The sequence below is a fragment of the Cheilinus undulatus genome, linkage group 6, assembly GCF_018320785.1.
Source record: "Cheilinus undulatus linkage group 6, ASM1832078v1, whole genome shotgun sequence".
In the NCBI taxonomy this organism is placed as follows: Eukaryota; Metazoa; Chordata; class Actinopteri; order Labriformes; family Labridae; genus Cheilinus; species Cheilinus undulatus.
This window is the reverse complement of record NC_054870.1, coordinates 11189554-11201334: the sequence shown is the minus strand read 5'-3', so window position 1 is coordinate 11201334 and position 11781 is coordinate 11189554. Positions and strand designations below refer to the sequence as shown.

The 11781-nt window shown below is 40.5% G+C and overlaps 1 protein-coding gene across 2 annotated transcripts in view; it reads right to left on the bottom strand.

Moving 5' to 3' along the window:
- Positions 1 to 794: 794 nt before the first annotated feature.
- Positions 795 to 11781, bottom strand: part of LOC121511269 (adhesion G protein-coupled receptor A3) — a 450943-nt gene continuing 439956 nt past the window's right edge. For both annotated transcript variants that reach the window (XM_041789870.1, XM_041789871.1), the window contains 2 exons: positions 9846 to 9941; positions 795 to 6865 (listed from right to left, as the gene is read on the bottom strand). In XM_041789870.1, coding sequence (XP_041645804.1) covers positions 5440 to 6865; positions 9846 to 9941 — 1522 coding nt within the window. In that variant the 3' untranslated portion in view covers positions 795 to 5439. The remainder of the gene's footprint in view (positions 6866 to 9845; positions 9942 to 11781) is intronic.

Below are 11781 nucleotides of genomic sequence, written 5' to 3'. Positions count from 1 at the left end.
TACGTGCACATGCCAACACATGAAGAAGCCCATCGTGTCTTCTTAGTGAAACAGGCTCAGTCTTCTCCCTCTCTCTATTTGTAAACCTATTTGTTACTGCAGGAAATTAAAACACAGTTAATTGTATCATAAAACGCATCTGTGTTACTTAAACCAGATTAATATTTAATGAAACAGATGCCGTCCTGGGCCAATTTCTCCCTTTGCCAACCTCCTGTGGCCTGCAGTCCAGCACCACGTGTCGAAGCATCCCTCAGCTTTACTACCTTTCTGCGGTGAGCTCCAGGCAGCAGGACTTCGTGGAAAAACACACTTATTGGTTGAAAGACCCCCCCTGGTAATAAAAGCCATCTTCACCGTATGCTAATTATTGAAATGATCACCACTGCGGCACACAGAATACTCGTCCTTTTGGCTCAGACGTCAATGACTCACCTTTCTCTGACACCCTGCAGTACTCGTGTTTACTGCGAGTCTTCATAGCAGAAAGAAAAGGAGAGATAGGCTCTGACATTTCACATGGCTTTCAGTCAGACGAATAATCTGATGGTCTGGAAGGTGGGGGCATGTGGCCTTGGAAAGAAAAAAAAAAAACACTCCTGCTGCATATTAAATGTGCTCAGGCGTTTCACAGCCTGTCAAACCAGGGTGTGATTTGTGATGCACAGAAGACACAGTGTCTCATTCTCTGGCTGATGTGTGCACACGTGGACGCCTGTGCATGTATGTGTACAAGGTCTGGGCATGCACGACACCTACATGCACAAAAACACGCGACCAAACACAGCAGCAGTCAAGCCAACTATCATCTGAATTCCTCCCCTGTGGTGGCTCTGTAAGGCATCTCAATCTCCATCACGCTGTCAGAAGATATAAACACATTGCAGCATGAGTGTGTTAACAAAATGCTTTTTTTGCACTAGTGTTCATCCTTTTTCTTTACTCGGCACATTGGCGGACACACAAACACAGACAGCCAAAGATGCTCTCATCCGTTGCATGGTGAAAAAATACATTTATTGGAATCTGTGTCAATGTAGAAAAAAGTGAAAACTGGCTTTAGGTTTTGTCACAGTACCACAGGTGAATATTTCAGCAGCCGTCTGGTCAGCAAGCTCATTTAGAGAGGCAGTACATCTGCTACTGATGACAACAGAGAAGGAGGCCTACGGTGGCCTGTGAGACCAAACATCACTGAGAAGCTCAGGCTGCTCCTAAAACACACCACCAGCAAATACACATGATGTACAGCGATTAATCTACACCGATGTCCCTCGGGTTTACGTGGGTTTAGCAGGAGAGGCTTGTTTTTCAATGTTTTGTTGTGATACTGTTACAAATCCCTTTCCAATAACTAAAAAGCCAGAACCATTTACTGCCCTCTTTTTGTAATCTGCCACTGTTTTATAACCGAAGGTTACGGCGAATAATCTGACTTTTTTTCCAGACTTGGTTAAAACTGCAGCGGCTCTGTGCAAAGCCATGAGCCTCATGCATCTGTGGCCCAGGGCCAAACTTACCATCCAAATAAAGGGGGTATCAATTTGATTTTTCTCTTTTTATTCTTTGCAAAAGTCTCTTTTTAATTCAAATAAACTCACCGATCACTTTATTCGGCATACATGTTCAACTGCTCAGTAATGCAAATATCTAATCATCCCATCACATGGAGGCAACCAATGCATTTATATAGGTAGACATGATCAACATGATCTGCTGAAGTTCATCAGAATGGGAAAAAAAGGCATTTAAGTGGCTTTGATGCAGTGGTTGTTGGTAATCAGGTAGGCTTTTATCACAGGGTTAAAAGGGTTCAATTGGAAGGCGTGTCAGCATGTATTTAAGCAAATTAATGGGATTGGGTAAAACTGATGGACACCTAGTATATCAGCCTCCACTATCAGTGTGGGATTCTGAATGGGTGTGAATGTAATTTTATGTAACTAACATGTAAAATTATACAATTTTGTCTTTTAGTTCTATTAATGTATTTTTTAAATTAACTGTGACTGCCTTTATGTAATTTCTATGCAAGCTTGATATATTTCATTTTACCTTCTTTCATGTTCTAAAAGCCTAACTAGGGACAGGAGATGGAAACTTGCAAAAGCTATAGTTCTGCTGAGTGAGGAAAATGAAAGAAAATGAAAGAAATATCCCTGCCTGACACTCCCGATGCCTTGTCATCTGCCCCTTTCTTTGTTCCTTATCCATTTCAACATAAGCAACAGTGCGAAGAACAGGAACAGCCAGGTCACGCAAAAACATGCTGCATCTCTCGCGTGCTGTCAGGCTACTGCACTAAGAATTTCGTTAATGTAATCAAGCTGATCTTCTTGCTGGAACTTGCTAGTGTACTGAACAGTGTTACCTGGCAGAAGTAGCACCTGGTGTGTTCTTCTACTGCTATAGCCCATGTGCTCCAAGGCTCAACATGTACAGAGATGCTTTTTGTTTACAGCACTTACAGCTGATGGAGAAAGTTACCACGGATGTCTTGACATGTATGTAACTGCATGTTTTTTATAGCTGAACTCCTGATTACTGGACGTATTCTTCAGAAACTGGAACCAACAACCATGACACCTTCAAAGTCAACCTTTATCCTCCATTCTGATGCTTAGTTAGAACTTCACAACATCATCTTGACCATGTCTTCATGCCTAAATGCACTGGTTGCTGCCATGTGATTGGCTGATTAGATGTATGAGTTAAAGAGCAGTTGAACAGGCGTACCTAATAAAGTGATCTTTGAGTGTATGTCTTCTTTAAAGGTACTATAAGTGACCTATTCTACACTGGCAGGCCAAATATTAAAGCAGGTAGAGCATTTCTACCTCTGATATGACAGAATAAGTCTCACAACACACAGCAAGTCTGCATACTTCAACTAGAACTGAAAAGAAAAAGGCCTTTGAAAACAAAAAAGACATTTCTAAACTCAGATACTGAGTAGTAACATTGAGAGGTCCGTTTTTTCCCCAATACAACTTGCTTTACATATAGACTTATTTTATTCTTAAATATCTTAAATCTCATATAAAATAATTCATCAGAAATTGATCCTATATACACAGACAAGAGTGCACAGGATGGAGGAGGAGGAGGAGGTGTGCATGCCCAGGTGGTTTGCTGTGAGATTATATGCTCTGCCTGAAGTTTGGCTTTTCTGATGAAACCTATGACTGCTTTGTCTCAAATATCAAACTCAATATCATCATCTTAAAAACAAACAGGTGCTTCAAAATCAATACAGAGCTTTCTGTTCTGAAGGGTAACTCTTCAAAAAGAATTTGACCTTCATGGTCACAAAATAAAACAATCCACACTTCAACCTTGGCCTCTTCCAGAGCAAGTTATCTACAAAAGCAGAACCAATAGCATTATGATTTTCTGGACTGGATTCTGGGATAAACCTTAGATTAAAGTCTTGTCAAATGGAGATAAGCAGTGGGAAATAATGCAGTATTTGTTGGGGACTAGGCCTAATCCAGGAGTGTGACAAAAGTGATACATGGCAGGCTGCAGTAGCCGCCTGGGGTTGAGACAAATAATACGTTCATGGATGGGCATTCATTAAGAATCTTTGATGAGAGCATACAGCAAGGCATGCATGCTGCAGGGACTGTAAAGACAAAATAACGGGGAAATTTGCTCCAATTCTGCCATGTAGCATTAAGCTAACAGTGGATGAGGTCAGGTTAATGTTTAAATCTTTTTTGTTTTTTGCTAAAATACTACATTAGTGATAGGTAGGTTTCTGAAAGCAGCTTGTTGTTTCTTCTTTAATAACATTCACACTCTTTTTGTTCTGATATGTTTGACTTTACAGACTCATACAGAACGTTGATTTCACAATATCTGATTTAGATGCAGAGAATGAAAGCCTGCACAAGTTTGGCAATAAACTGTAGGAATCTGGCTCTTTGTGACACAGTTTTTAAAGGTATGGTTGGTATTAATAAACCTGGGCCCTACTTTTAAATGCATTTTTAAACATCTAAATCAGGAAAAGCATTAGAATTTCCCCAGCAGATCCAAACTCTGATAGACCTCTCTGTAAAAGAGAAAAAAGGCATTGAGAAACAAGAAACAGCTGTCATTGGCTCTTAAGAAACTACCAAACTTCACTGACTGTGCAATTGTGTGATCAATAAATAACATGCTGGATTAAAAAAGACATTTTAAAACCTCCTTTTACACAGCACACAGTAAAATAAAGGATGACACAGCAGTCCTTCCATTCTAGGTAAAATTTGTATTTTTAAAAATGGGTTTTGTGGTTTTGAAGAGAGCAACACAGCCTTTTTCTGGATAGGAAAAGTTTTTCACCTCAACAAAACAGTCAATTTTTGCAGGTATCCTTTCTATTATGCAGTGGGAGAACTAGACTATAATTTGAGGAGGTTAGTAATAAAATCAAGAACTTCTAGTAGACGTCTGATTTGACAGATTCACCTCCAAGGTTAAGCTGTAGCCATTTAGAGCCTGTTTTGCATCTTCAAACCAAACCAATCCATGTTGGAAATTCCAAACATTTGCATTGCATTTGTCATAAATATCTGAAAATTATAAAAAAATAGGGCCCAGGTTGAAAAATACTGGAATTCCTCTTCAGTAAAAACCACACTAGATCCAAAGACTCAATGACACCAATTCTACACTCACAATGGCCACGTTGTTGCTGTTGATGGCGCTGTTATTTACTTTTCTCCAGAATTAACAAAAAGGAAATAAAAAAACAAAGAACACAACAGTGAAGGTATACAGACAACACGATCAATATCAACCCAGAAGAGGATGTTGACTTCCCTTTTCTTTTCTTTTTCTATGAATTCTCAAAAGTTAATTGGCATCCACACATCTCTGTCCGGCAACAGTTTCTTTGTATATAATTCAGAAAATCTCTAGTAGATATTCACAGTTGCTTGACTGAGACTGAATGGCGAAAAATACCCATGAAAATTGCTGGTTTAGTCATCTAAAAACATGGATGCCAAGAGTTCTTGATAGTACTGGAGGTCTCTGTCATCTGAGACTATCTGATGGAAAGTGTAAAAAAATCTTGCAGCGTGTTGCCTTTGAGCACTAACACACAGAGTCAAACATACAACCATTCATTTTCTTGTATATATAGAGAGAGATCTGTAGTAGTATGGATCAGTGGAAATACCTTCAGTAACATCTGATGGTATGATGTAGCAAATGTTTCACATATTCTTCTTGGTCAGATTCCGTTTTGTGTATGGATTTACATGAGATCAGATTTCTGTACAGTGAAACAGCACACATAAAAACATGAGGACATTGAAATAAAAATATCCCACACTGATTGTGATAGTTAAAATGTAGTTCAATTCATTTTTTTACTTCTAGAAAGGGAATCCAGGGTTTATTTTTGGCGGGACTAGGAATCAGGGGTGTCTTTTTCTGTCCGTACTACACAGTAGTTTCGTTCTTCCAGGGTCCAGTGCGTATATTCCCCGTGCTGTCCGAGGCATACAGGAGTCCTTCGTGTAGGCCCCCTTTTAGAATCCCATTCTGATTGGGTGGGTTCTGGGGGTAGGATTGTCTGCGCGGGGCATGCATCTCCAGATGGCAATGTGTCACCATCGGGTCCGGCTCGGCCACTTTGCCGCAGCCGCACAGGAAGACGCCCGTGTCACCCGCCTCTGCCGGGCACAAGGAAGGGAAAAGGTCTGCCTTGGCACAGCAGATGTGCCGGTGGCAGGGATGATGGCATGCCAGGGCCTCGTGTGTGGTGGCTGCAGCAGCGTGGCATGTGTGATGCCCATCATGGTGGCCTTCGTGGGCCAGATGTGGACAGATGTGGGCATGGCGCTCATGTGTGCTGTGTGGGCTGTCAGTGTGTGAGCTGTGCACGCTGCCGCCATCCCCACTTGAAGGGATGTGATATGCATACTCCCGCTCACTCCCAGCCCCGCAGGCAGCGGCTCCAGCCCGGCGACTCAAACTCCGGCTTTTAGTCCTGGTGCTGCTCTTTAGGCAGGGGTGCAGCTGAATCCCTGGACGGTATCCCTCTGGGTCAGGATGTAGCAGCACATGTGTGGCTGCAGGCTCCTCCTCCATCAGCTGCTGGCTGTGCAACGCGGCACAGCAGGGTGTTACAGGTGCCAGACATGTTACATGGTTTTGTGAAGATGGGAGAGCGTGTTTGCAGTGACCTAAACTGCCATGACTGCAGCTGATCACGGCTTTACCTGGACATGGGGAGTCATGGTGGCAGTGGGTGTGACTGTGGCCATGCCCGGGGGTATCTCCGTTCACATTGACCTTTGGCCGTGCCTGAGTAGGACCGTGGGCACCAGAGCAGGCGTTCTCCTGTCTTCCTGGACAACAGGAACACCAGCAATGCCAAACGTCATCACGCTTGGCGCAGTGATGGATGAGGACAAAGAGGCCAAGGGTGACGGAGAAGGCACCATAAAGGCAGCTGAAGATCATATCCAGGAAGTGGCCCTGAGACACAGCAAGCGCCCCGAATGTCCAGGTGGCCAGGAACAGGAAGAGGGTGAAGGCTGCCGTCCTTAACTGCGCCTTGAAGGAGTGCTCGTTGGCAAGCAGTGCTGGGTTAATGGGTACACCCGGACAGCCAGCAGGGCAGTGACTCCCGGCGGTCGGAGCTGCAAGGGCCCCAGGCTCCGCTCCCTGGTGGCAGTGGGTTGGTACGTCGACTGCAGCCAATCTCTGCTGCTCCTCAGTCAGCTGCTTCAGCTCATACTTCTTTTCTGGGTGTTTTCGCAGCTGGAGGAAGGTGCAGAGGAAGTAGATGCAGGTTACCAGGAAGATGAATGCAACAGGACCGAAGAAGGCCCCGAGGCTGGGCTCCCAGGCCATCCAGCAGCTGAAACACACAAACAGCACATTTTCAGTGATTCTTTAAAAATAATCAGAACTGAAATGGTGTTAATTATGACATCTATTTTGAATTTAGTCTTAGTCTTCAAATGTCCTTTAGTTTTAGTCACATTTTAGTAATTTCTGTATTTTATAGTTTTAGTCTAATAGTAGTCGACAAAAACTACAAACATTTTAGTCCAGTTTTTGTCCATAAAAGTCCTTATATTTCAGTCAAACATTTATAACCCCACTTCCAAAAAAGCTGGCACACTGTAAAATGAAAATAACAACAGAAAGTAATGATTTGCAGATCTCATGGACCCATATTTTATTCACATGAGAACATAAACAACATATCTATATTGAAACTGAGACCTTTTACCATAAAATGCAAAATATAAGCTCCAGCAAAGAAGACCAAGGACTGTTGAGCAGCAAGAACAGGACAAATTGGACAACACTCCTCTCCTTCCTCTCCAGCAACTAGTCTCCACATTTCCAGACATTTACAGACTGTTGTTAAAAGAAGAGGGGAGGCTACACAATGGTAAACATGGACCTGTCCCTACTTTTTGAGATGTGTTGCTGCCATAAACTTCAAAATGACCTAATGTTTTTCATGACTCGGTAAAATGTCTCAGTTTCAACATCTGACATGTGGTTTGTCTTCTGTTGTAAATAAAATAAGAGATTTTCCAGTCATTGCATTCTGTTTTCATTTACATTTTACACAGCGTGCCAGCTTTTTTGGGATTGGGCTTGTGCTCTCTTTGCATGAATCTGGTGCAAATTCTACTTGGGTGTTCTATATGCCTGGTAGGACCTGGGGTCCCTGCTTTCTCTACAGCTGAACATGTGAAGAGCAACAGCCTCACCCTACCTAACAGCTTGTGCTTCCTCATAGCACAGATTTCAAATGTCTGACAAAAACTAAGTCACACTTTAGTCTCATTTAGTCTCATTGACCAGTGGTTCACAGCCTTTTCCTCTCTATTTACAGATAAGAAAGGCTGGGCCCCCTGTGACCCATCTGGGAAAAAACAAAAATTGATGCATTACTGTCATCATCAGTTTCAGTCGTTGCATTGAAAGAAACCTAAAAAAAAAAAGATCTACATGTGTTTCTAATCACAGTAGAGTTTCTTTAAACTATTAAAAAGGTGTTTCATGACTATATTAGTTAATGTATGCAAACCCACATCTTACAGCCTCAAAGCAGAGCCTTGACAAAGCCACTAGGATTTTTGGCGCCCCCTCTAGGGAGGCAATGACCAAAGGTGGGGAACCAATGTCCTTGACAAAGACTTTACTTAATTTTTATCAGTTTTTTGTCATCCAAAATCTATTTGTACTTTTAGTCTCATGCTCTCATGGTAAAGGTAGTTGACTAAAATTGCAGTGATGCTATTGGTTCAATTAAAATTGAACTGTGATGCTGAAGGATTAACATACATATGTTTTGGGGCTGTCAAATGATAACAGTTTTTGTTGACATTAATCTCCAAATTTTTAAAAGTTCATTACAATTTATCAACTTATTTTAAAAATTCCACTATTTGGCATTTAATCCTTAGAGGTCAACTGACTATTTTGCTAGTTTGTTAATTGTCTTTTGACAAAATAAACCACTCAGAAAATGTAAACCATACTCATGTTTGGTATAATCTTTTTCAGCATTACCACAACTTTATAAATGAAAACTATATTTTTTAATTTAGTTTAATTTACTGTATTAGATATAGGTCCTCCAAATAACACAACCCCCCCCCCCCCGGATTTTTAAAAACCTTTATTTAAAACAATATATTGTCATTTTTCATAAGAAATAACAATATGCTGAAATTATGAAAAAATACCAGTGCCAGTCCTGTACAGCATGGTCCATTTTCACCTATGTGTAAAATTCATTTTTATATCAAACTAAAATCATATTCCCTGTTTTACTTGGCCTACTGACATCCAACTAAAACTGAAAGAAAGCTTAAAGATCATGCTTTCCACACAAAGTGATTGCAATGCAAAATGATGCTTTGTTTTCATGCTGTCATGTGACAAAAGTAGCGCATGATGAAATCACGCCTAAGTGATTGTGGACCCCTAAGAGCTACGGATGTTTGTGGATTTTCTACTGTCTACTAACCTAGGGGTACCTGACTTCTTATTTGGATACAGACCTGCTTTTATAAGTAGATCAAAGATTATGACATGAACTTTAACACGGGAAGAGAACTTTTTATTGATTTAAAAGGAAATAAGTAGACAGAAGTAAGGTAAATGTTTGACATTGCAATGTGCAAATGGCTTTTGACTTGTCCACTGAGTCATCTGTGAGTTGGGAGTGTTGCAAGACACTGAGAAGGGGGGTCACAAGAAGCCCTCCAAAAAACAATGAATATTTTAAAACCCATTTTTGTGCAAAAATATGTTCATAGACTTATCAAGGTGTATAATTAAACATGGTAATTTGGTGATATTTACGCTGAAATCAAAGAAAAGTTTAAAAAAATCTAAATGTGTCTGCACATGACTATTCTTGAACATGCATGACTGCATGCAACTATGCCTCAACCACCCTTAGGTAAAGTTGGTCTCTGGCACTGTTATTTTGGGGGTTGCAGACTGAAAAGCTGGGGAAGCCCTGTTTTACATCACTGTGGCCGCAGGGACACCCTGCAGCAGCTTTACCCAAGTGTGCTGAAAGGGACAATAAAACATGCAACTAATTACAATTAATGCACTAATTATGGACCTTTATTAATAATGATTCATGTGATTAATCTTGAAAATCCTAATTTGTATGAAGAAAGCTTTAGCCCTATGCACACTTTCCAAACATTTATACCCACATATGAGCTGAAGTTAATGTCTTGAAATAAATAAAATCACTTTATGAAGACAAAACTATTGAGGTGTATAATATGGTATAAAAACATCAGCAGAGGTTAGAATTTAACCTTGTGAGCAGAAAAAAATAATAGACTTACTATGGTGCTTGTTCCTTGCTGCCATAGTTGTCTATATTGACGGCTGCTGTGACCCCGCAGATGATGAGGGGCACTCCACCGCTGACTAAATAAAATCTATGAGGTGATCCAAGGACAAACAGAGGCAGAGAGAAAGAAGAAAGTATAAGTATGTTTGGCAAGAAAAGCAATTCACAAATCCAATAAATCACATCTGGATTACAAAAATCATCATGTTCACTCTCCAAACTTATTAAAAATGACAGCTTGGTTGGCCTTGTGCTGGAAAAAAACATTAAATATTGTCACTTTCACAGGGTACAAATAGCAAAAAAATAGGCATCATCTGGTTAGACAATGAAAATAAGGCTTGCTGACAAGATTTCACATTTTGTGAGTTTTGGATTTACAACTTTTAATTAACAACAGTGATTTAGACATGCTGCACCATAATGATTTCATTTGATTAAGAAGTTAGAGCAGACTTTAAGTTTGAAGAAATACTGGTGTACATAATCAATTAATGCTACTAATACAACACAGATTTTATAACTAAATGAGTCTCCTGTGTTCCAGTCCCTCCACAGGTGGAGATCGGTGCTGTCAGGAAAAGACCTTACTGAAATAAAAGATGATTCAATGGAAGAAACACACAAGTCAGTTATTATCTATGCACGGGACTAATGTTTCCATGCTCATGGTGTCTTCAGCAGAGTCAAATACTAAAGGTGTGATTTGAAAAAGTAAAATACCCTCTTCACAGGGAGTCATCTCTGATTGGCTGCTAGGAGTGAGAAGTAAGCACATGATAGACCAACACTGTGACTTAAATACAGCCCTCTAATACAAGGAGTGAACCGTTTTAAGGGTTAAATGGTATTTGTGTATTGAATCGACCATAAGGACAAAAAAAGTTAAACACACCTGACCTCCACACCCCAATTAACCAATGCACAATAAAATACAAACCATACGACTGGTTTTAAACAAAACACGAAGGAACAAACAGTAACTGTCACTACTGCTGGTCAAACACAGTAAAGAAGAAAAAACAAAAAAAAGGATTCTTAGTTGCATTTTTTCTTCTGTTGAACTGAAACTGTACAAAACCATCAGCCCAGAACCAAGATAGGTAGGGAGAAATGACTTGAATCTCATGTGGAAGCCAATGGGGATCCAGATAAACAAACAAACAAAAAAACACGAAGGTTTTATTTATCATTTAGTCCAAGTGGCTCTTCAAAAGAAGCAGTTTTCAGTTTGACAACAGGGCAGACCAGAGCAAGCTTTAAATCAAAATTTTCTTGAGATAAATCGAGTGTTCTCACATTAGCAGCATCATACTTTTTCACACTTGAACATCCACACAGGAGGTGTTGGTTGGCACATAATTGATTTACAAAACCGCCAAAAAGAACAAAGAAGATCAGACAACCATGGCAGCCACTCAAGTCGACATTTGTTCATTCTCCATGCAGACGCTGGAGTCCATCCTGCTGCTATGGAGGTTTTTATTATTTCTGAGACACCAGCAACGACCTCTTCTCTGCTCTCACATCTATCACGCAGCTCATTATATGGCAAGAAGTATTTGGTGACGCCTGCTAATGATCAAATCCAGGTGTTACAATCAGACCTGTTGCCACAGGTGTATAAAATCAAGCAGTGCAGTCTCCATTTACAAACATTTATGATGCAAAAATGTGACGTTCTGAAGAGCTCAGTGACTTCAAGTGTGGTAATGTGAGGGATGCCACCTTTGCAAAAAGATGGTTTGTGCAATGTCATCACTGCAGGATATTCCACAATCAATTGTCAGTGATAATATTAGAAAGTGGAAACCTTTAGGAGCAACAGCAAACAGAATATGACATGAAATCACAGAGTGGGGTCAACAACTGCAATGTTTATGGAGAGTAAAAGTCACTGCTGATTCCATAGCTGAAGAGTCCAGAAG